Source organism: Equus caballus, chromosome 25 (assembly GCF_041296265.1).
Source record: "Equus caballus isolate H_3958 breed thoroughbred chromosome 25, TB-T2T, whole genome shotgun sequence".
Classification (NCBI taxonomy): Eukaryota; Metazoa; Chordata; class Mammalia; order Perissodactyla; family Equidae; genus Equus; species Equus caballus.
The window spans coordinates 28,889,171-28,914,789 of NC_091708.1; the positions used below are offsets into that span (position 1 = coordinate 28,889,171).

At 43.0% G+C, this 25,619-nt stretch overlaps 1 protein-coding gene across 1 annotated transcript in view; it reads left to right on the plus strand.

Annotated features, from left to right (window-relative positions):
- Positions 1–25,619, plus strand: part of PAPPA (pappalysin 1) — a 236,685-nt gene that overhangs the window by 58,096 nt on the left and 152,970 nt on the right. The window contains exons 5-7 of the mRNA XM_023628753.2: positions 7,114–7,306; positions 13,649–13,770; positions 21,302–21,800. Coding sequence (XP_023484521.2) covers positions 7,114–7,306; positions 13,649–13,770; positions 21,302–21,800 — 814 coding nt within the window. The remainder of the gene's footprint in view (positions 1–7,113; positions 7,307–13,648; positions 13,771–21,301; positions 21,801–25,619) is intronic.

The window sequence follows — 25,619 nt, forward strand, 5'->3', positions numbered from 1 at the left end:
TGTAAAACACAAAACTCTCACACTCTGATGTTTTATTATCAAAAAAAGAGTATGCTTTTGGTTTTGCAAATATGAAATTATTACACGAGATGGGTGTGGTTTTCTCCCAACTGCGTATATCCTATCAGCGCCCTTTTTTAAGGACTCATTCTTTGGCTTCTAGGATACCTGTACTTTCTTTTAGCAAATTTCAAGGCCACTTCTAGCTCTTATAGCATGTTTGGCAAATTAGAACAAGATACCCCTTCCTCAGCGCAGTCAGAGCCCTCACCACTGGCCCCTTAAGCCAACAGTCCTGGGGTAAGACATGATCCACAAAATTGCACATGGTAACCCAGTGTCAAATTCTATTGTAATATTCAAGTTAGATGTCTCTTTCCCCAACTAAAACAAGTGAGTTCTGTGAAGGCAGAGAATGGCTCTTGTACATCCCTGTATCCTCAGCACCTAGCATAGGGTCTGATACTTAATAGATGTTTGTTAGGAAGAAAGAGAAGGAGGGGGAGAGGAATGGAGGGAGAGAGGCAGTAAGGGAAGAAGATGAATAAATTCTCTTAGAACAGGTATATAAAATCGATTCTTGTCAATAACCATATCTCTACTTCTGTAAAAGTTTTTTATTCACAAAGGACTTTAATACACACCGTCTCATTTAATTCTCACACAAATCTATGGAGTAAGAACTATCTCCGTTTTACAGATGACAGTGCCGAGCGAGGTTCACCAAAGTCATTTGCCCCAGGTCACACATATGATGCCAAGTATTGTTTTTTTTCTCTTTTACTTTTGTGACACTCTTCAAAAGAGGCCTAGCTGATGGTTGAGTGGGATATTGAGCAATTTGGGTGGGTTTGGCACTCTGTCTCACAGGTCTGCCTTGGCGGGCTTCCCCAAGTGGCTCTGTGAGAGGAGTTCTAGGCCTCTACCTCCCCTTGAACCAGGAAAGCCCCCTTCTAACAGTTTTTCATTTCTTTTGGGGTTTTGCCTCAGATTGCGTTTGAAGAGAGGATTTCCCTACTGAAACCCAATGAACTCAATGATCCCCATTGGGTCTTCCTGCTTTCCTATCTGGGCTGATGACTTCTGAGGGCCTCTCCGGTTTAAGATTCATACAGTTCAAACCTGAGGTCTCTTGAAGGGTTGGCAACCCACCCTTGGCACCATAAAGGGTCTTTAGGTTTAGGTCTCTATAAAAGACCAGAGTGCTGGGTATTTCCTCAAAAGCAGATTCCCACTGGACTCCCATTCCCAGCCAAGCTGACATCCCACATCCGGTGCCCTGTCCCCTCACACAGCCCTGCTTACGTTCCATTTCTGTAGCACCTTTCCTTGGCCAGCTCAATGCACATGGAAAATAAACAATAACATGAGTTTGGAAGTTTGCCGGCCTCTTAGAAGCCTAGGAGCTGCCACTAGCTACCAGACCCCCATAAACTAAATCTTTTTTTGTTCCCCTTTGTACAGATCTAAAGGGTGATTGATTTACTGTTGTTTTTTAAAGGAACCCCTCAGCTCAGTGACCCATTAACAGCAGAACTAATTCACTGAGCTACGATAACAAACTTACACCCGCAAAAGCGTATTCAAGGCGACCACGAGCTTTGAAATGTTTGTTTTCCTTAGGATCTCTGATAGATGAGGTGACAAAAGCAGCTGGATGAAATTCAAAATGCAGAACGAAATCGGGTTCTCAGGGCTGAGGAGAGAGATGCACAAGGGCTCTGCTGTCAAGGCAAGAGGGTGGAGACTATACTGGGTCCACTGCTTCTGGATCCTTCCTTCCTGGGTGCTTCTTCCTCAGGCTTGGTCTCTAGCTGGGTGAAGAGTCTAGTGCTGTGCTATCTAATAGAACTTTCTGTAAAAATGGACATGTTCTGTGTCCGTGCTGTCCAGTATGATAACCATTATCCATATGTGGCTACTGAGCCCTTGAAACATGGCTAGTAAGACTGAGCAACTGAATGGTTAGTCTTAAGTAATTTTAATTAGTTTAAATTGATATAACCACACATGGCTGGTGGCTGCCATATTGGTCAGTGCATACATGCAGTAATTATTGAGTGCCTATGATATGCCAAGGCAGTTCATAGGTTTGTCTCATAAAATCCTCAAAATAATCCAATGAGGTAAGCGCTGTTATTATCACACCCATTTTGCAGATGCAGAAAGTGTGGTTTAGGTAGCTTAAATAGCTTTCCCAGGGCACACAGCAATAAGGCAAGCTTTTCTTACTGTGGAGCCTGTGGTATTAATCAGTAATTATCTGGCTCCCTTTCTGATACTAGGGAAGGTTGAGAGGGTCCCGTGTGCTCAGATCAAGCAGGCACCAGGCAGCTGATGGGAGCAAGCCTAGTTGAGCACAGGTGAGTGTGGTCACGCTCAACTGTCAGATAAACTCTGAGCAGGTAGAAGAGTAGCAGCTTGGACTCCATTTCCTGAAGATAGTACGCCATAGGCAGCCCACCAAGAGTACCCTCTCATCAGGGCCTCCTTAAGAGCATGGAAGCCAGACCTTCTCCAGTGTCTTGTTACTATCTTTCTGTGTATCAGGGCCTTTTTTGTGTGTGAGGATGATTGTCGCTGAGCTAACATCTGTGCCAGTCTTCCTCTATTTTGTATGTGGGACACCACCACAGCATGGCCTGATGAGCAGTGTGCAGATCCGTGCCCAGGATCCGAACCTGCAAACCCTGGGCCACTGAAGTGGAGTGTGCAAACCCAACCACTATGTCACCGGGTAGGCCCCCTGGACCATGTAATATGCACATATGCTTTGACCCAGAAATCCCACCTCTAAGGAATCTATCCTCAGAAACTAAATCAGTTGATGTGTTTAAAGATTTAGTCCTAAGAATGTTCTTAACACTCTTCATCCTCCAAATATTAATTAGGCATTTACTATCTGCCAGGCAGAGAAGAAAAATGCTTCTATGTGTGAACAATTGGAAACTGCTTACAGCCCAAAGAGAATAAATTGCTGAAATAAGTCACAAGGCATCCATATGATAGAGCATTATGTGGCTACTAAAGGTGACACAGAAGACGATTGAGGGGCACGGATAGAAGCAAGAGTAACATAGTGGTACAGAGCATGAAATTTGGAGGCTGGGGACCAAACTTGAATCCTTCGTGTGCTAGCCTTTGACGCTGGACAAATTACTGCTGCTCTTTGAGCCTCAGTTACTTCGTCTGTACCGTGGAGGATCCTCATACTTAGCTTGTGTGATAGTATCTGTAATCATACAGGTAAATAACTAAGAACTGTCCTTGGTACCATAACTAGTGCTCAATAAATGACAACTAGTAGGATTATCTGTTAACTACTTAACATGAAAACAGTCCAGAGCCTTATGTGTCGTGTCAGACCTGGCATATATATTGTATATATAGAAATATATATAAATAAATATAAAATATAAATAAATATTTATAAATATATATTAAATATAAATATACTTATTTGTGATATATATGCTTGTGATGATGAGAATTATAGAAATTCACTGTAGATATCCACATAGACATGTGAATACATACACACTAAATATTAGTTGTATTATCTCTAGGTAATGAGTTTAGGGTGATATTTATTTCTTTGTAACATTTTTGACAGATTCCAAATGTTCTACAGTGGATATGATCATTTATTGTTATTACTATTATTATCATTATTTTTAAAACAACAGAAAAATATGGATTTTTACAAAGGGCAACTTGGTTATTCTTGCACTAGACATGGGTTAGCTAGTTAAATGCTCTCCTCAGCCTTAGGAGGCAGGTAGCATCATTGCTCCCTATGTTACAGTGGGTGAAGATGAGGCTGTCCAGGGTCAGCATTTTGCCCAGGTTCCAGAGGGACTGGAGGTACCGAGTTCCATGCCCTGAACCTCCGTGCTTTGTGGCCTCCCAGCTGCAGATGGAGATGTGTTCTTGAGAGCAAAGTCCAGTTAGCAAACTCAGGACACAACATCAACAGCATGGAGACTGATTCAGGCTCCCAAGGCGCTGAAATCCCCCAAGTCCTTTCTGCTTAGGGACAAGATGGGGACAGAAGAACAGGGTGGGGCTAGCTGGTCCTGGAAACTGGGATCAAGTAGCCACGGATGTCAGGAGGGGAAGAGTGTGGAGGCAAGAAGCCAAGCGGGGCTGGCTCTAGACATTAGCTAATTGAGACGGAGCATTTGTGATAAACGGAAAACCCTTTGGTACCTCACCCAAGATTCTGATAGCAACTAAGTCTCTAAGTGATGGATGGACCCTGGGGTAGATAGTTTCTGCCTTCAGCTTTAAAGTTCAGATAGATTCCTGTTCCCCTGCCAGATTCTATCACCTACTCGTTTTTCAAATGCTTTTTTATTGAGCAACATAGAAATGGCTAATTTTTAAGTTATAAAGGGAAAATTCACTTCTTTGGGAAGAGAAAAGCGAACAAATCAGAGTGTATAGAGAAAAAAAGTACTCCTTTTCCGTCTCCATTCATCTTGATAAATGCTTCATGTGCTTCAGCTCATTGAATCCTCTGTGTAGTGGGGTTGATTTAATGTCTTCAATTTATACATGAGAGACCCGAGTTTTAAAGTTACTTCCTTCTTTTGGAAATGACTGATTCGTATTGTAGTCTATGCATGCACCTTAACATACACGGTGATTCCCCTATTAAAGTGGTATTTTTAATATTTTTACTATATAAATGATGATTCAAAAAAATCCCTGTACGTATATATTTCCCATGTTTATTCACAAATATCTACTATTGAATTCCTAACTGTGATATTGCTAGATCAAAGAGAATGAATACTTTTTGTTCCTTTTTTTTCTGCTTCCTGTTTTCCAGCACTCACACACACAAGCACTATGCCCAATCATGAGACAGTGAGCATGTACTGAGCATTTATTATGGTTCTTGGTGCTCCACTCTCCTTAATTTGCAGCTGTCTTCTGAAATAAGCACTCTTGTTGTCATCATTTCCACTTTACAGGAGGGGAAACTGAGACACTGACAGCATGAAATATCTTGCCCATTTCACTCCAGATCCTTCATGCACTAATCTAACTATATAGCCCAATTTCCTTAGCCATCATACCCTTCTCCTGCATCTACCCTATCCGGTGGCTTTTCCAAGGCTTTAGGGATGAAGTGTAAAGTTCATAGCAACCAAGAAAAACATGTCCAAACTGAGACATTTGGACTCCAGGCAATGGGGAGCCATAGAATGTTTGGTATCCAAGGAGTTACATGGTGGCATCTGTGCTTGAGAGAGATTTATGCAACTAGTGCTTGCTAAGGGACACCAGGCTCTTCCACTTCCTCCACATATATGAAGGACTTCCCCAGTGTGGTGGAAAGGAGACTGTCAAAAACTACTAAGGGGATTGGAGGCAGCTTCTGTGTACCCCCGTCCTTGAACCCCCGTCCTTTGCCCGAGCTAGATTCTCAAGGTCACGTCCAACTGCCCAGCATTCGCCCAAACTTATTTTCTGTTTGTTTGATAAGGGGAAGTGAGTTTACACTGCAGGATTCCCAGTGCTGGATTTATTTTAATATCTGGCGAGCCCGGGGCTCCTCCGTCTGGGGCCCAGCTGCAGAAACCCCGACCAGGCAGACACCTCTGGGAAGTGGTGTTTTTGGAAACCAAGCCAAAACAATGCCTTGCCCTGCCTCTGGGGCAGCTGAACAAAGCTGTTGAAGGGAGAGATGGGAGGCAAGCTTCTTCCTAGGGGGGGCGAGTCTTGGGTCACGGCCTTCAGTTGGCATCATAGAAAAGGGAGAGTAGGACTGAAGGTCATTAGATTTGAAGACATTTAAGAGATTGTATTCTGGCTTCCTCAGACTCAGGCTCAACTGCTGTTTATCAAGCACCTGCAGGATACTTTACCCATACAAGCTCTCATTTACACTCAGACAGAAGTTCTCCTATTGATTAGAAGCCTGGCCTTGGAGTCTTGACTTCCCAGGTTTGAATCTCAGATCTGTCCCTAGCTCTGTGATCTTAAAAAAGCTGCTTAGCCTCTCTCAGCCTCAATTTCCTCTTCTGTAGAATGGAGAAAATGATAATATTTACTCCAAAAATAGTGGGAGAGTTAAATGTGTCCAGAGCACAGTACCTCATGCCTGGTCATACTAAGCACAAGGTAAGTGTCCCAAAGACAGTACTGTGTGGAAGGTGTCATTGTCCTCATACTCCCAGCATGGACACTGAGGCTGGATTCTTCCTAGGTCAGCCTGACTCTGTGGCCTGCGCTGACTGCATAGGACACCATGCCTCTATGGTCCTCCAGCTCCCTCCCCTGCAATCCTTCAACCTTCTTTCCCAATCTTAGCTATGCCATCTGGTAGACCTCAAGTATCTGCTTCTTCAGAAGCCTTTCTGGGTTACCCTCCTTCCGCAACACGCTGTCTCCTATTTATCAGCGGTCAGCATCACAGAGTTTAATGCCCTTGTAATAACCTTGACTCATACAACAAACTGGCCTTCAATAGACTGGTCACTCTTCAAGGGCAGGAATGTTTTCAGTTTCATCTTTCTGTGGCCCTTGGCACTGAGCAGGGAATATGTAATAGATGCTCAGAAGGTTTGTTTGAAGAACAGTGTCACTCCATAAATAAATAGCAGAATGAATGAATGAGTCGATGAAAGAACGTGAAGGAATGAGAGAAGGAGGAAGTGAACGCATAAAGGAATGAGTGAATAAACAAGCAAATGAATGAATGAATGAATGAGAGATATTGAATGAGTGGTGCGGGAGGGAAGGAATAAGGGAATGTGTGACTTACTGGATTTAGGATTACTGGGAGGATTTGGAGCCCAAGGAGAGCAGCTTGTCTTGCCCTTGTCCTTAGCCGTGACCTCTGGGTTGCTCACTCTCCAGTCTCAAATGTACTTTGTCAGTTCCATCCGGCCTCCCTTTCCTCCTGTTCCCTCTCACCTGTGTCCAGAAGTGATGACTACCCTAATTTGTTCACAGATCATTAACTCTTGAGCACTGGGAGAGGCCAGCTCTGACTTGGCAAGGACTGGGGTGCTGGCTCTCTGGCCACCAGGTGACGTCACAATGCTCTCGCATGCCGGCCTGTGCAGCCAGGTTCTTATCTCTGTCTCTGCCCACTTGCAGATGACGACTGCACGGACTCCTTCACGCCCAATCAAGTCGCCAGAATGCACTGTTACCTGGATCTGGTGTACCAGAGCTGGCAGCCCTCCAGAAAACCGGCGCCTGTCGCCCTCGCCCCCCAGATTGTGGGCCACACGACCGAGTCTGTGAAGCTGGAGTGGTTCCCGCCCATCGACGGCCACTTCTTTGAAAGGTGAGTGTGGCCTGTGAAGTGTTGATCTCTCTCTCTTTCCTGCCAAGAAGAGGGAAACTTGGAAGGGAAGTGGCCTAGTAGAGGGATTTTGCTGTGTTCTTTGTCCTTGCTCTTGTTCAGTGGCTGCTACCACCACCTAGCACAGGGACTGGGCCATCTAGGCAAGCTGTAAATTTGGGGGTCAGGGAACAAATGAACAATGGCTAATAGAAAGTAATAAGTAATAATACATATTTTAAGCAAATGAATATTTAACTTTATTTTATTATTGAAAATTTGGAATCCTCTATTGCCAGAACCTCCTCTGGGATAGAGGTACTGGTCTCCTCTCCATGAGCTTGGGAGTTGAAACTGTCTCTGGTCAGTGGGAAAACATCTTCATATACATATGGTATATTATATGTATATATGTATATATATGTGTGTGTATATATGTGTGCATATTCATATATGATATGTGAATACACATGCAAGTATATAAGATACATAATTAGAATCTTGAACTGTGCCCAGGGTTTCTTTGTAGAACCGAAGGTAGAATTTTTAGAAGACCAGGGAATGATATACTGAGGCACAAGATACCTCAGTCCTGCTCCCCATTCTGTCACTTACTACCTGTGTGGCTTTGGGGAAGTCGCTTTCCTTCCCTGGGTTTTATTCTCCTCCCCTGAAAAGTCAGTCTAATGATGCCTCCGTGGCCGGGAGGTGGAGCTCTGCATCAAATGGACTCTGTGGTGCCTTTCAGCATGGAGACCCCTTGAGGAGCTCAGGCTTAAAGGGAACTAGATTTTAAAGGGTCATGAGATGGACTAAGCCATTGACACCTGTCTTGGAATTTAGCTATAATTTAGGGATTATAGTATATTACCCTTCTCGGCTCTTGTTGGGGGTGCTTTATCCAATAATGATGATGTAACATTGATGATGTTGAAAATAATAACCAGCTAATGATTAATTAATAGTACTCTATTATTGTGGTTGCCGTCATTATCAAGTGCTTACTCTGCGTCGGATCCTGTACTCACTTAATCTTTCCAGTGACTCTATAAAAGGGGAATCATCTTTTTCATTTGCTGGATAAGCCTGGAATTGGAGCTTAAAGAGGCTGAGATATTTGAACAAGAGCCCAGAGAAGGTGCTGGGGGCTGGGCTCCGACTCACATTTTGCAGTACTGTGTCTCAGGTTCCCATTGCTTTTGTTAAGTCCTTCCAGAACTCGAGTTATGAAGGAGGTGTTCCCCCTCCCCTGAAAAGAACCACAGAAGTTGGCAAGGAGCTCCCATTTACCAGTGTGTGCGTATGTATGTGTGCGTGTGTGTGTGCACATTTTGTGTCAGTATAAAAATATATTAGACCATGGCACCACATTAAATTTGGGCTGTAATTGCCCACACTACCATCAGTCCCTGAATCTAGAACGTTCCTTTGGCAGCTGGGTGAAGCGATCAAGGGGCAAGGAAATGCTGTCCCTAGGCTCTCTGTAGAAACCCCCTTCCCCCTGCCTCAGCCGCCCTCACTGGGAGCTCAGAGCTGGGTTTGGGAAACCTCATGTGACACTTCAGAACAGGCTTTCCAGCAGCCTGTAGATTTATTTATTTTTTCTGTGGCGATGAGAAGTATCAGACTCTTGGTCAAGCCTTGGCCTCAATTCCACTTACAAATGGAAGTTTTGTAAATGAAGCTTCCTGTGTATGTATTCAATTTGTATTTCATAAAGCAGTTATTGTCCATTAAATAAATACCATCTGATTGTTGGAAACCTATTGGAGGGTTAATTGTTGTGTAATGAGATATGTCTCTATTACATAGTGCCCTCAGCTTCAATCAATATGTTTTTAATAACCTATAGTCAGTTGGTACTTGAGGCGCATACAATAGCTATTCTGTTCAGTCTAAGATTTCATAATGGAATTATCATATGTTAAATTAAAACTGACATTTTAGAAACATGTCTAATTAGGGTTAACAGCTACGTAGACCGTAGTCTATAGCTAAAGGAAGTCGGTCAACAAGTTCAATAAATTGTTGTAAAGAAATGGAACAATCACTCTCCCATACACACAGAGTTTATACTCTGTAAATTGACTTAGTATGAAGTGCATAAGCTTTGATGTCAGATTGTCTGTGTTCCGTTCTCAGCTTCACCACTCCTAGTCTATGCCACCTGAGCAAGCCATCTCACCTCTCTGATCCTCTATGACCTTCTGAGTCTTCTTTCATAAAAAAGGTGTTAATTGTGCCCACTTCATCTGGCTTTTGAGGGGAATTCAACAAGATGACATCTGTGATATGCCTAGCACGCACATTCTATGTTCAAGAAATATTAGCTCCATCTTGTACAAAGTTTTCCAGGGCTGTTCAGTTACTTGAAAATTCTCTTTCCCTGCAAAATCTCTGGTGTTTTCCACTACATCCATCAATGCCAACCTCTTGCCCCTGGCCATCCTCATGTCCTCCTGCTGTTCCTCACATCTGTAGTCTAAGAGAATACAAGGGTTTTCCTTAAGAAAACATATTCAGATCCTCCCACAGCCTGTGTCCTCACACATGGGCAACTGAATAAATAATTCAAGGCCACCCTTGGCTTTTTTAACTCCTTTATTTTTATCTGTCTTGCAAACATGTGTTGACTGGATGGTTTCAGTTATCTGAAAAATCAACTGTGGTATATTGGAAGGAGTACTGGTCTGGGAACTGAGAGACCCAAGTCTGATGTCTTTGCGATGTCATCTGTTTCCTTTTCCTCTTCAGCCTCAGTTTTCTGATCTATAGGCCAGAGGATATCTAGCCTTTCTCAGCCAAGATTCCTCTTCCGAATCTCAGAACACAGACCCGAGTGACTATTTCCTCAGTTCTCCAAGGATGGTACATAACTAGTACCATTCTAGATGCATTCGAGAGAAGTTAACTCATCTGTGGATGCCTTACAGAAGCGCTGTCAAATAGGACTTTCTGCAGTAATGGCAGTGGTCTGTGTCTGCACTATCCAATATGGTAGCCATTAGCCGACTGTGGCTGTGGAATGCTTGAAATGTGGTAAGTGTGACTGAGGAACTGAATTTCTAAATTTATTTCATTTTAAATTTAAATAGCCACATGTGGCTGGTGACTGCTGGTTCAACAGCCCAGACTTGGAGCTTTAAGCTTTGATTCTCATGGAACCTGGGTAAGAAAGTTGGTCTCTTCCAGTGTTAGTATCCTGTACTTCTGCGATTTCATTGTGTGTGTGTGTGTGTGTGTAGGTGGCCATAAAAATCAAATAAATAAGAACTCTAAGGTAAGAAACATGTATTATACACTCTCTGGATGTGCTGGATTTGCCGTCTGATTTTGGTAAAGCCCATATTGACTGCTTGACTTTCCTAGCTATGACCTTGGTGTGATTACTTAGTACTCTTGATTCTGAGTTTCCTAATCTATAAAATGGGACTATCACCCACCACACCCAGAATCACACTACTGCTTTTTAGTTGCTGACTTTGCTTTGACTTTTGTCCTTCTCTCCCCAATCCATTCTTCATTCAGCATGCAGCCTGATCTTTTAAAAATGTGAATCAGAACATATCACCCCATGCTCTACAACTCTCCAGTAGCTTCTCATTATTTTATGTGTAATCTACACGTAGTCTGCAGGACCGTCCCTAATCTGGCCCTTGCCTACGTGTCCAACTGCCTTTCTTACTGCTCTTTCCTTCATTGGTGACTCTTGCCACTCAGGCTTCTTCCTGGATCCCTGTGGACTAAGCCCTTTTTTCCTACTTAGATCTTGTGCATACCTTGAGACTGCACCTGGAATGCTTTACATCCACTCTTTGTGTCATCCTTTTGTGTCATTTAGCTCTCCCCATAAATGGCATCCCCTCACTAAGGTCTTCTATGACTGCACCAATCTTAATTAGCCCAGTGTGCTCTGTCCCCCCCTTATTGTCTCCTATATCATCCATTTACTTTCCTTCAGAACTTATTGAGTCTGTAATTTTATATCTGTTTACCTATTTGTTTATGGACTGTTGCCTCCACTAGTCTGCAAGTTCTATGATGGCAGATACCACATCTAATTTACTCACTGTTGGTGGTCAGTGTACAGTGCTAGTGCTTGTACAGTGCTAGTACCTGTACAGTGCTAGTACCAGAGGCTGTTCAATGACTATCCATTCAATGAATCAATGAAACAATGAATGAACACGTGAATCAATGAATGAACATGAGGGAATGCACTTTGTGGAGCTCTGTGCAAACAAGGCACATTTCCTGTCCGATGGATAATGGTTTGTTCCCTCATCAACGTATTTATTGGGAACCTAGGATATGTCAAGAACTCAGTGAAGTGCAGGTGACTGTATGTGTATTATCTAAAATAAAGCATCTAAAGAAATAGAAAGAAAGGTTCAATGGCCATTAAGATCAGTGTGGTTGCTGATTCCCTCCCAGGACGTTTGTAATCTCATTGTCATCTTAAAGCCAGTCATGTGACTCAGAGTCATGCACAGATTGTGGTCATTGTAATGGAACTCTGCCCTCCACAGTGGTACTGAGAAAGTTTCTCTCCCCACTCCTTATTCCCTGCCTACAAGTATATTTGTATGATTAATATTATTCCTAGTTCAGAAGTAACTCATACATATTCAAAATATATAGAAAATTCAGAAAACCAGAAGGAATAAAAATGGGGTGAAAAATCATCCTATGTTCCATCACCCAGAAATTACTGCCAACAATATTTTGTCACATTAAGGTTATTTGAACAGCATTGAGATGCTGCTTTAGATTCAGTTTTGAATATGGCTTTTTCACTTAACATTATAGTTTATACTTTTTCCATGAAATTTCCATAATCTTTATAAATGTTTTTGTAATAGCTGTTTATTATTCCCTTGAGAAGATTAACCTTATGCTATTTAATCATTCTCCTATCACTGAATATTAGCGTGCTTGCAAAATTTCTACCTATGTGTGGTTTCGTATTTACAATGCTAAAGATGAGGATGCAAAATCTGCAAGTTGATGGCCTCGTCTAGGTTAATCATGAGTCTTAGCAACATGTCTGAGTGAATGTCATTTATCCATCCATCCAACCATCCATCCATCCATCCATCTATCCATCTATCCATCCATCTAGTCCTTCAGCTACATATGTTGCCCACTATCTAAGCAGATAAGCCGAGGCATGACCTGTTCAGATTTAGGGTTGGAGATGAGCTCCCTGGAAGCTGTGTGGAGGAGGAATGGGGAGCACCAGAAAACTGCAATGCTCACAAGCATGCTCTTCCTTACCATGTGGGCATAGGGGCTACAGAGCTTCTCTGTGAAGGGAAAGCCCTAAAGTTTGAGATAAGGCTCTGCCATTGTGTCCTTTCAGGTAGCCAAAGGACAGAGATTCTTCTAGGAATGAAGAAAGAGATCTTGGCAGGACTGTTGCATTTTGAGAAATAATGGGTTGGCCTGGAACATTCCTGACATCTTCCCTTTCTAGTACCTCTGCAAAGCTTGTCAGATTTGCAGAATTTCGGGTCCACAACAGTACAGAAGGAGAAGGCTTATTCCTCTCCCTTCCCCACAGCTGCCTCCTAAACAGATGCCAAATCTGGATGACAAGTAGGATCCTGGAGGCTGTTGTGACTAGAAGGAGATTGAATTCAGAGACACAAGACACTAGACAGTAGAAGGAGTCACCATAATATTCCACTTCTGGGCCTGGTCTCTTTGAGAGATTAGCTCACCCCTTGGAAACCTGCTAAAATGAATTAGATGGCATGGTAAGGAAACTGCTTTTGACTGTTCAACCAAGGAGTGGCTCATCCATCCCCAGAAGGTCAGGACTGGAAGGTTCTTTCTGCATCATCTAGTTCAGCCTACTCATTTTCAGATGAAGGAACTGAACCATGCTTTCTTTTTATTTAATACCTAAGACATAGGATGTTACCTGGCACATAGTAGGTACCTGATAAATATCGTTCAAAGAATAAAATTTGAGGCCAAATGGGGCAAAAGATGTTCTCACAACCACACATCAAATTCTCAGTGGAGCATTGGATGCCTGATGAAATTAAGATTAGTGCAAGTTTTGAATCTTTGGCCTGTTGATTCCGCACTGCTTGAAATTAAAGAAGTGTATCCACCATCAGAACAGAAGCTGCTTAGGCTCAAACAAGGTGCTTGCTGGGCAGTGTGGAGGAATTTCATTGATAGTCATATTCTGGAAGCTTTGGCATGGATAGAGAGGAAGTAGAGTAACATAGGATTGTGGTGTCCTCTGCCCTATTGCCTTTGTTATAGTCGAGTCAGTGGCTCATTCACCTGTTCCTAAGTCAGTGCATTTTCCTTCTTTCCTTGGCCTCCTAGAGAATTGGGATCAGCATGTGACCTTTGCCTGGAAGGGAGAATCCTGGTGCAGTATGCCTTCAACGCCTCATCCCCGATGCCCTGCGGCCCATCAGGACACTGGAGTCCTCGGGAAGCAGAAGGTAAGCCACCCTGGAAGCTCGTTTGCAAGTTGGGTGTGCAAAGAACAACTCTTTATGATTTTAATGGTCTTTCCCACGTACCATCTCATTTGATCTTGAGATTGCTCTGCAAAGCCAGTATTTTTATTTTATTTTTGTCTTTTTTCTAGCTTGATGGAGATAGAATTGACATACAACCTTGTGTAAGTTTAAGGTGCACAATGTGATGAGTTGATACACGTATATATTGCAAAGTGATTAACTCAATAGGATTAGTTAACACGCCCATCACCTCACACAATTACCTTTTAATTTTTTGCTGAGAACACAAAGATCCACTCTTTTAGCAACTTTCAGGTATACAGTGCATTACTGTTAACTATAGTCACCATGCTGTATATTAGAACTCCAGAATTTATTCATCGTGTAACTGGAAGTTTGTAACCTTTGCCCAACATCAAGTCCAGTATCCATACATTCATTCATTCAACAGATGTCCTTTGAGCACCTGCACTGTCCTAGGTATGTCATCCCACTTTTCATATGAGGAAACAAAGGCACTGAGATACGTGCTCAAAGCCACATGCCTGATAAAAACACGGTGTGTGTTTGTGTGTTTATGGATTCCTCCAGACCCCGACAGCCTGTGGGTACAAGCAAGGTCACCCTAGAATCAATACACATATTTGGGGGCTTCAAGGCATTGGTAGTCTTTGATTGTTCCTCTGTTATTTCTAGGAATACCTAGGACATTATCATATGTGTCACAACTTATTCTGGTTTTTTTTTGCCATTATCCTCCTTTTTGGGATCCATTTGTCAACAAGACACTTGAAGGAAGCGCTGGATGATTGCCACTGTTGTGGGCTCCTCCCATGCCACGCCCTTTCTTGCTCAGAGGTGGAGATGTCTCCCAGGCTTCCCGGGGGGTGGGGGGCAGCGATCTCTGTGCTCCCTCACAGTACCCTTCACTGCCAGATCCACTCGGTTTTCTACAGAAATGAAGGGAGTGCCTTTCGCCCAATGTTTTGCTGCACTGTCACTTGGCCCTGAGGCAAGGTTACTTGGAAATTAGGGAATCTCATGGAAAATTGCCTATCCAGTTCCCTTCTGCAGTCTCTCTTTCTCTAGGGTTCAGATCTAGTTCCTGAAGCCAGTCTGGCAGAGACCCCATGTTCTCCTCTCAGTTTTCCATCTCACCCTCCTTTGCCCTCAGATGCTTACACTCGGAGCCCCTCGCCCCTCTCCCTCTTGTTTCTCTGCAGGTCAGCTCATGCCAGCAGTCCCTGGGTGGGGACACTAGTCCATCAGAGGGAGCAGAATCTGGTTCCTCACTGAGGTTCAGTGAGAACTCCTCCGTTTTCCTGTATATTTTTGGAAAGAAGGTTGAAAAGAAAAAGCCATAGATAGAATAAAGCAAGGGAGAGGGATCAGAGAGGAAAGTGAAGGAGAAAAATGACAGTACTGTACTTTGTTGTCTTCTGAAGTAGCTTAAAATAAAAATGAGAGTTAAACTTGGGAACTCTAAACAAATTCATCTGGAATGTAAAGCAAGAGGGATGTCTGGGAGAAACCCTCAGTTCAGCCTCACAGAATCACAGTCTGTCAGACTCAGAAGGGATGCCTGGGGTCATCCAGCCCTAATCCCCACCCAGTGCAGGAATCCCCCTTGTGCCCTGCCTCACTGGGGCTCTCCTAGCACCAGCTCATGTATTTCCTTGGCCCACCTGTTCTAGCTCCAGTTGTTAGAAAGTTCTTCCTGAAATCTGCAAGCGTGACTTTTCCACCCAAACTGAACCCACCTTGGGTTCTCACAGAAGAAAGTGTGCGTCTCTTGCACCTGAAAACACTTTGTGTACAGGCAGAGGGTGATCCAGTCTCATCTATGACCACCATAGGAACATTGTGCCAGGCACTGTGCTGGGCCTGGGCACATGGACAAGGCAGAGTGGACCATCTAATAGGGGAGTCCGATGAGTAAATGGACGATTACGATCGGGTGTGCTGAGGCCCATGCTGATAGCAGTACAGATGCTGGGGGACCAGTAAGAAGGGGATCTTGCCCAGAACTGAGACTCAGGCTACCTGGGAAATGCCACCACTCCGGTGAGCAAGGTGCATTGGAGAATGTGAAAGAAGTTTGGTATATTGAGAGTGGTTGTTTTCTTAGGGTGATCTGGAGCTTATAGTGTTCCTGGAAACTTTTTAGGGTGTCCTCAAAGTCTGAAATTATTTTTGTAATAATGCTATGACATCATCTACCTTTTTCACTCTCATTCTCTCCTGAGAGTACAGTGGAGCTTTCCAGTGGCTGCATGGAGCGTGATGTTATTACTGCTCTGATAGCTAATGGAATGCACGCTTCTGTGTTCTTGTGTTTTGAAGTTTCTCAGTTTTAATTTACAATATGCTAACTACAAATAGGTACAACCTACATAAACAAAAGCTCTTCAGTAATGAGAGAACTTAAATGGGTTTGAGGCATGAAGAGCAAGATGTGAAGTGGGGAGAGGTTGGACTAGGTGAGAGATATATTAACCAGATGAAGATGGATTTGGAGTTAAACTGAGGGCAGTGGGAAACACCATGTGCCTTGGCAGGGGTCTGGGATGTGGTGAGATATGCATATGATAAAGATTGCTTGGGTGACTGTGGAGAAGAGATTTGGGGAGGAGCAGCTAGGTGGCTATGGCAGGAATCCAGGAGAGGGATGGTGGTGGCCTGGATGAGGCTGGCGGCGGTGAAGGTGGGGAGAAGACAATGGAATTGAGAGATATTTGAGAGGTAGAACCAACAGGGCTCTCCCCTGAGACTTCTCTGGCTAAAATCATCATAGTTTGTGCTACCACTTGTGAGAATGAAATAATTTCCAGACATCTCCCCACACCTCCATCCAATCCAACTGTCAATTGGTTAAGTCTGTTCCCGGTTTGTCCCTGACCCACTTAACACGTGATACGCAGAAGGGAGTTAAACTGGAAGCGCTGAGCTCCTTGGTTCCCTGAGCTGACTCAGGCCTCCAAGGAAACCCAGCTGCCCTGGGTTTTCCTTCAGGATATGTAAATTTAGTACATTCAGGCCAGGAAAAGACACTGTTCTTTTTTTAGAGCATCCTATTACAGGCTCTGTGATCCGTTTGGCTCAGACCCTTTTAATATCCTTGAAGAAATAAACTTTTCCATGAGCCAAACTCTGTAATTTATTTCTCAACTCATTTTCATCCTATTTGTCTTTGTGTGTTTAAGTTTTTGGACTTCCCAAACTAACATAAAACTCCTAGATCCATGAGCGATGCCAGACGTATCTTTAGGGGGAAAGAGCGTGGGGTTGGGGGAAGATGAAGAGGAATGGATCTTGGTCCCAGCCTGGCCATCAAGATGCTCCGTGCTCTTGAGTGATCTTCTCTGAAGATAGCATCTTATCCACAGAATGAATGTCCTTTCCAACTCTAATATTCCATGGAGTTGTAACTTCTTTATTTTAACTCCATATTAACAAGATGGAAGGTTCTTCATTTAACACATATTTATTGAATATCCACTATTTTTCATTAACTCCGTTTCATGAACTTCCAGTAAATAGTCACAGAAATTCTCACCATTGTCTACAGAAAGTGATTATCATCAAAAGAAACTGTGCTTTCCTATCTTGTTAGCAAAAACTATATTTCATAGATGAGTTTTTCCTGAGATATTCTATACCATGCTACACTTGTAGCCCAGTAATTATACAGTTAGATCTGACCGACTTATATCCCAATTAAGATCACTAATGCAAGCATGTAATATATTACAAGCATTGGATTTTCTATGAGAGATTAACAGATAGCACTAGCTGTTTTCATTTTTTCTTATGTGTGTGAGTCTTTTCCCCATTTTTCTGCCCAGAATATTTCAGGTGTACTGAAGTATTCACCTGGAAAAAACTTGGCACCAAGTTTTTATGACATATTTGTGTCAACAGCTGCAGTGTATAGACACAAAGATATGTAAGAGACATCTGTATAGATCTTTATAAATATAAATTTAAATCAGCATAAGTATGTATAAATATATTTCAGACACATATATGGCCCCATTTCTAGTGGACAGCTTATATAAACATGTACCTTTTCATGTAGTCACCATATATACAAAAGGATATGTGTTTATAATGCAGTAACAGTACTTTTGCACTTTTCATTCTTCCTTCCTTTCTTTCTTCCTTCATTCCTTTCTTCCCCCCTCCTTTCTCTCCTTCCTTCCTTTCCTTCTTCTCTTTCTTTCCTTTTTCTAGCCCTTCTCCCTTGCTCACCACCACACATCCAATCAATTTCCCTACTGTGTCCATTTTTCCTCCTTAGAGATTCTGATTTGTGCTCATCGCCCTTGATGTTCCTTTGTCCACAGTTGTGTATTGTCTGCATTAGTATAGCAGTTTCCTAACTGGTTTCATTGGACTAGAAGCTCCTTGTGGGCAGAGACCATGTCTGTAGAAACCTGTTTCCCCAGAGACTAGCCTAACACTGGACACAGACCAGGCAGTCAATAATTATTCTTTTGATGGATGGATGGATGGGTGGGTGGATAGATAGATAGATGGATGGGTCAATAGATAGATGGATGGAAAGCATTTGTGACTCTAAACAGTGGTTTTTCTAAAAGACAACTTTCACTTGTCTGCTTAAAATTCTTCAGTAGCTCCTCATCTGTCTCAGTATACAATTCTGTTTCCTTAACGTGACATATAAGACCCTTCATAATCTTGATTCTGCTTAGTTTGCCAGACTCATCATTTGCTGCTCTCCTGTTGTACTCAAAACTGTAGTCACTTTAGTTCACATCTTCTCTCAACTGTTTTCTTTGCTTAGAATATCTCCTCCTCCCAAGCTTTTCCTTGTTAATCCCTCTTTATGTTCAGATCAGAGCTAATACATTTGTGAGCATCTATGAAATATCTCATCCCATTTGAGTTTTACAGCACCCCTGTGAGGTAGGTATCATTACAGTAGGTGACACAATGAGAAGCTGTATAGCTGATGTTTTAACCCAACTTCCATTGCTTCAAAGCTTGGCATGCTGCCTGAACCAACAGTATCACATAATATTCTACTCCCCACCAGGGAATTGTTTAACCATCTGAGTCTCAGTTTCCTCTTCTGTAAAATGAGTTTCTTAAGATCTGCATCATAGACTCATTGCCAGGATGAGAAGAACTGAGGCATGTAACGTGCTTGGCCCAGTGCCTAGCACACGGAGGATGGTCAATTCATGAAGCCTGGTATGATTCAAGGGATTGCTGCATTGGTGATGGGTTGGACTCAATGACTCTTGAGGCTCCTTTTTTATAACTACAAGATTGTCTCTGACAACCAGACAAGCACAAGCTTTGCTAAGATTTCTATTCCTGTTTACTCACTTGAGCATAATGACCAGGCTCACCTTCCTGTCCTTTGGAAAGCATTTGGTCCCTCTGTTGATTAACAAGAAACCAGGGAGAAAGCATGAGCCAAACATATTTGTCATCTTTTCTCTCCTGTGGCTTCCCACCACTGACAAGGAAGGGAGAAAGATTGCTCCATCCCTTGCCAATTCCAGGAAAAGCCCATGGAGGGGGTGGAATGTTCACCTGGCACTCACCACAACACAGCAGGCTCTAATATTCCGTGGAACCTTAACTTCTTTTTTAACTCCATGTTAACAAAATAGAAGATTTGTCATTTAACAAATATTTATTGAAGGTGTACTATGTTCACTGTCTTTGGACCAGGCACTGTATTAAGCAAAGGCTATATGGCATTGAGTGAAACAGAGCTACAAAATCGAGACAAAAAGGAAAACTGTCTCACAGGATTTGGGTGACAATTAGATGAATAAATTAATGGCTAGAGAATGTATTTCATGTGTATTAAAATGCTGCCCTAAATAAAGCTTATTGGATGAATAAGTGATATATGTGTGCCAACAACCCACAAAATCAAGAGAGTCAAGAACTCATTGGGTTAGAGACTTGACAGGAAGAAAGGCGTCAGCTTAGGTAGGGCTCTTCTTTGTGCCTTAGACTTATACTACTGGTTGCTTCTAGCCAGCATTTGCTGTAAGTCATGAATGAACCTAGCTAAGGAGAGGTGGAGGGTATCTTGTAGTTATATCCATCTCTTCCGGTTCTAATGTTCATATCTAAAAAAATCTTTTGAATTTTCTTTATCCTCCTCTTCTTCTCTTCTCTTCTCCATCTCCACTTAGTGTCTTCTTTCTTCTCCTTTGGCTGGGCAGATGCAAGGGGATTGGAGGCATTTACTGCCTTCCCTGGAATAACTTTTCCACCAAAATGGCTTTCTAGTGTTCATGTTGTGGTGACTCCTGTTATGCTGTAACATTACCACAAATCCTTTTCAGACAAAGATTGCTTTTTCTCTTTTGCTTTAGAAATGTCCAGCATCCCCACCCCCCATCAACCACTGATGCTAAAGAAAAAAACAATAATGTGGCTAATAGGACAACTTGAGATCAGATGCTCCATCCTACCCACACCAGCTGAGCTGTATCTCTTGCTAGACTCCCTTAAACAAATTAGAGCCAATCGCTACATTGAGTCCTGATTACTTTTTTCAGCAGTGCAAAGGAGAGCTCTCTGAGGGTCTAGGACTAATGATCTCAGCAGAGAAAAATTCAGAAGTCGCTGCAGGCTGATCAGTGGGGATGAGGCATCGTCTCCCTGGGGAAAGGGTAGAAGAATCCCTCCTTCCTTCTCCTCCCTCCTCACACAACCCTCCCCTTCCTGAGTCAGACTGGACAGAGCTCTGAGAAGCTCAGTGGTATGGAATGACCTCATGAGGAGAAGAGGAGGAGGAGAGATAAGATGGCTCCAGGGCTGCCTTCCAGCTCTGTCATTCATGGTTCTAGACAGTTTCCTCCCGGAATCCTCAGTCCAAGGGGCAGAAGCCGTCTGTGCTCACCTCCTCTTTGGTGGAAGTTTCTGTCCCTCCTGTCATTCCAAGCAAGTTGTACCAAAGGCAATACCACAGGAATGCTAGTTTGTTTCAGTGACTCCTGCATCTGATAGGGAGAACAAAGAGTACGAACTTCAGGATGAGACAAAAGTGGTTCTAATGCTGACCTTTACACTTCAAGCTGTGAGACTGTGATCAGTTCACTCCACATTTCTGAGCCTTAGCTGCCTCACCTCTGAAATGAGTTTTTGCAAGAATTAAACAAGTTCAGGGCTCATAGTGGCGGTTTAGCATATGTGTGCCCTTCCTTCTTTTCGTCTGAGGCAGCAAAGCCTACAAGTGGGAGATTAGGAAGGAAAGTTTGGGCATTAACTCAATAGTAAGACACTTACTTGAATGTAGTTTTGACCAAATGTCTGGTGATTCATCCAAGATCTGGATAGCAAGGGTGGGGACAAGCTGAGTGCTGTGTATACAGTAGATTCGCTAAGACATCAAGAATCTTTCCTCTCTTTTTCCCCTCTGAGTTTTAGTCAGGCCAAGCTTTTCTAGGGTCTACAGGAAACTGAGGATCAGACTGAAGGTCTTTCAGGAGCTCATGTCCTCATCTCTTCTCTATAGGTCATCCAGATGTTGAACAGCCCTGTAAGTCCAGTGTCCGCACCTGGAGCCCAAATTCAGCTGTCAACCCACACACGGTCCCTCCAGCCTGCCCTGAGCCACAAGGCTGCTACCTTGAACTGGAATTCCGCTACCCATTGATCCCTGAGTCTTTGACCATCTGGGTGACCTTTGTCTCCACTGACTGGGACTCTAGTGGGGCTGTCAATGACATCAAACTGTTGACTATCAGTGGGAAGAACATCTCCCTGGGCCCTCAAAACGTCTTCTGTGATGTCCCACTGACCATCAAAGTGCGGGATGTGGGCGAGGAGGTGTATGGCATCCAGATATACACGTTGGATGAGCACCTGGAGATTGATGCAGCCATGTTGACCTCCATCCCAGACAGCCCTCTCTGCCTAAAGTGTAAGCCCCTGCAGTACAAAGTGGTTCGGGACCCTCCTCTCCAGGCGGATGTGGCCTCCATCCTACACCTCAACAGAAGATTCACAGACATGTAAGTGCACTCTCTGGAGAGGGAGATGATCCCATGGGTGGGCTATAGAAGGGTTTAAGGAGGGTAAGACAGGCCTGAACTGGAAGAAGGTTCATCACAGCCAGACTCACTTCTAGGGATTTGTAACCTGACATTAGGTGTAGAGTTGTCTTAACAAGGCAGAGTTGATATTGTGGGAAGAGCAGTGGACAAGGAACCAGGAGGCTTGGATTTTGGTGACAACTCTAATGTATGACTCTGTGTCATGACCTGTCTAAAGCTTAGTCTTTCCAACAGTAAAATGAACGAGGTTGGATGAGATTAGCAATGAGAAAGTCATTTGTTACTAATGAAAGTGAAAGAACTGAAATTTGCTAATGATTTCCTTTTTATATTAAACTGAAGAAGATTCATGCATTGTGATTGCTTTTTCAGTGAATGAGAAGGGGTGAGGTCATAGCAGGTTGGCTGGGAATTGAGTATGTTTCTGGGTATTTGCCTGAGACAGTTGCTGGGAGGTGAACATCACCAGTCACGGTTCTTGTTTTGGTTTCCTTTCTGTGGTAGAAGAGAAGTTCAAACCCATTTGATCCTTAAGGGCCCTGACAGCTCTAGAGCTCTATGATTCTTTTGAATATTAACTGCTTTTAAGTGCCTGTCCTTAATATTCAATTCTCAAGCCACCTCTCTTTTCACCTCTTCCTCAAACATCCTCAGGATTTGTTTTATGAGAGAAGCCACCTTATAATGAAGTCACTAGTGTTTTTCCTATATGCCAGACAATGAGCTAAGGTCTTTGCGTCTCTTACTACTTTCATCCTCTCCACAACCACAGCCTTATTATCTTCTCATTTTGCAAAGGAAACTGCAGGTAGGAGTTGTGAAGTCATGTATCCAAAATCACACAGTTAGGAAGTGGTGAGGTCAGGATTGGAATTCTGTCCTGACTCCTAATTCAGCACACTTAACCAGTATTCAATTAAAGATGTGACTCCAACTTTTGCTTTAAGCTAACAAGTGAAGGAACCGTAGTCATCTAATTTGGGTACCGAGAGTCTATGAAGTCAATCACCAAAGATTTTTGAACATCTACTGTGTGCAACAGACATCAGTAGGGAACATTCTGAGTATTCAGAAGAACACTAGCTCAGAGTCAGACATCTTGTGTCTAGTCCCAACCAGTCCACTTACTAATGTTAAATCAATCAGTCAATCTCTTTGAGCCTCAGTTTCATCTTCTGTGTGATGAAAATGTTGAAGTCAATGCTTCTATGGCCTTTTGTGGCTCTTTCTTAGGTTCGAAGATTATATAAGACACAGTCTCTGCTCTGTCTGCTTGAAGATATTCACTGAGCCAATCGTTAATAGAAACCAAGTTCTGGAGGAAACTTTTAATCTTTTTAAGAGACAGAACCACTTTCAAACACTTTACCAGCACTTCCTTTTACATGCCAGCAATTAACGTGCACATCACAAGCAAAGCCTTTCCCGTTCATTGACATAGAGATGAAGAACATCTGTCTAAGAACTCAGAGGGAGCACTTGGTTTGTATTTGAGAATGTACTTAAAATATTAAGGATCATCTTGCCTTGAAAATATTCCATAACCCTGTCTCTTCCGTCTCCTCACTTGTCTAGAGGGGTAAAGTTCTATAAATATGCATCCACTTAAAATTTCTTCATAAAACAATGGAGAGAAGAAAGAATAGCTGTCTTAAAACCTCAGTATAAACACAGCTTTCAGTTTTTGCCCTGAGTTTTGAGCCTGTGGGAGCTGACATGGGTTGATAAGTGTGGAATGGCGGAAAGAAAACTGAAGCAGCAAAATCATTCTGACTTCTAGTCTCAGTTAAGTGCTAACTAGCTCTATGATCTTAGGCTGGTCATAGGGTAACTTAGGCTGGTTACCCCTTCTGGTCTTCAGAAGCCTCCAATTTACAGGGAGGAGGTTTCACTATATTCGTGGTTCTCAAACTCAGTTGCATATTATGAAATCTTGGGGCATTTTGAAATCCCCTGTGTCTCACTTACATCCCCTCCCCTGTCCCCAACAGGTATTGGTTTTGTTTGTAAGGATAAGACCTGACCTTTAGGACTTTTAAAATCTCACTGGGTAATTATAACCTGCAGCCAAGTTTAAGAACCACTGCACTAAATCAAGATCTTGAAGTGGGGCCCCTGACCAGCAGCATCAACATCAACTGGGTATGTAGAAAGGCCAGGTTCTTAGGCCCCAGCCCAGATGACTGAATCAGAAACTGAGTGCAGGACCTCTCCAGATGACTCTGGTGCTGGTTAAAGTTTAATAGCCACTGCTCTAAAATGTCTCAGGCCCAGGAATCTCCAAGTTCTCTTACACTCATATGACTACTCATTCAATTTGCAAATTGGGAACATTCTATGTGCCAGAGTGTGTCCTGGGAACTGGAGGTTTCAGGGATGACTCAGACCCGGTCCCTTTCCTGTAGACACACTTTAGTGCTGAAGGCCTTAACCGCTTGATGAAAAAACCAAGTCCTGTGCCAATTTGCTTCCAAAACCACCGCTATTCCGGTCCATGCCTTTATGTACCATTTGTTCTTTCATTCACTCAGCAAGTATTTCTCTAGTCCTCACTATGTGACAGGCACAAGGGGTATATGGAGGGCTTCACTAGGCTTCCTCTTGGTCTTTCTTGAGTCCCAGGGAATTTATTGGAGACCTGGGCTGGGCTGGCTTCTACTTTCTGACCTGAATGTTCTCTGAGAATCTCAAGAAAGTAAAACATCATTCCAAGTCAACCTACCACTTCAACTCCTTTATCTCTTGGTAATTGGAGTTCTGAACTCCAACGCAAATACCTCTTTGTGTGTGTGTGTATGTGCATGTGTGTGTATTTTGCTACTTTCACATTTTTTCCATATCAAATAAATTGGCTCTTGTACAAGTTCTAAATAAAGACTGTTTTGGAGAAAAAGAGGAGAGAGAAAAAATGCTTTCTTTTTCTTCCCTGACTCAACCCATTACATGATCCCCTTTGACCGTTGTCTTCATTTTTTTCTCTCAACAAAAATATTTATTCTTTCTGTTATCTATACTGAAGATAGTTTTCCAAGGTATGACATTGATGAAGGGAGAGGCTTCTGTGCTTACCCCATAGATGCTTTTAGTAGACTGATTACTTTTGGCCAGGACAATGAAGAAATATGAAACATCTCCCATAAGTGGAAACCCCTCCATTGAACGCGAACTGACACCAGCAGAGGGAAAGGGGACCAGCGCTGACTCTGCTACTAACTCACCATGTGACATTAAGACACACTGTCACCTTTTGGGCCTTCAGTTTCCATAGCTGTAAAATGAGGGATTGACATGTTAAGCTCTTCTCTGTGGATAGATGTTGTTCTTAGGTGACAGGTGTGTCATTCACTTTTTTGTGGTAAAAGGGACTCAGCAGAGATTGTCTGTAAGAATCAGTACACAGAGGGGACCTCACTGGTTCTGGATGTCCTAGTGAAATGTGCAGTGTGTAGGTAATAATAATAACAACCATTTATGTACTGAGTATTTACTCTGTTTTAAGTGCCTTACGAATACTTAAGAGGCAGATGAAGCTCAGAGAAAAAGCTAAAGCTCAGAGAAGTAGCTTATCTGAACTCATACAGCTGGTAATGGCAGAGCCAGGTTTAAAACCCAGGTCTAATTCCAAATTCCACTTTCCTAACCACAACACCACACTAGCTCCTGTCACGATGATCCAAAGGCATAATTTTAGAGTTCAGACATGCATCTCAGCTGGCCATAATTCTAGATACACAAGTAGAAGGCAGGATTACAGCTCCCAGACCACTAGCCCACCAT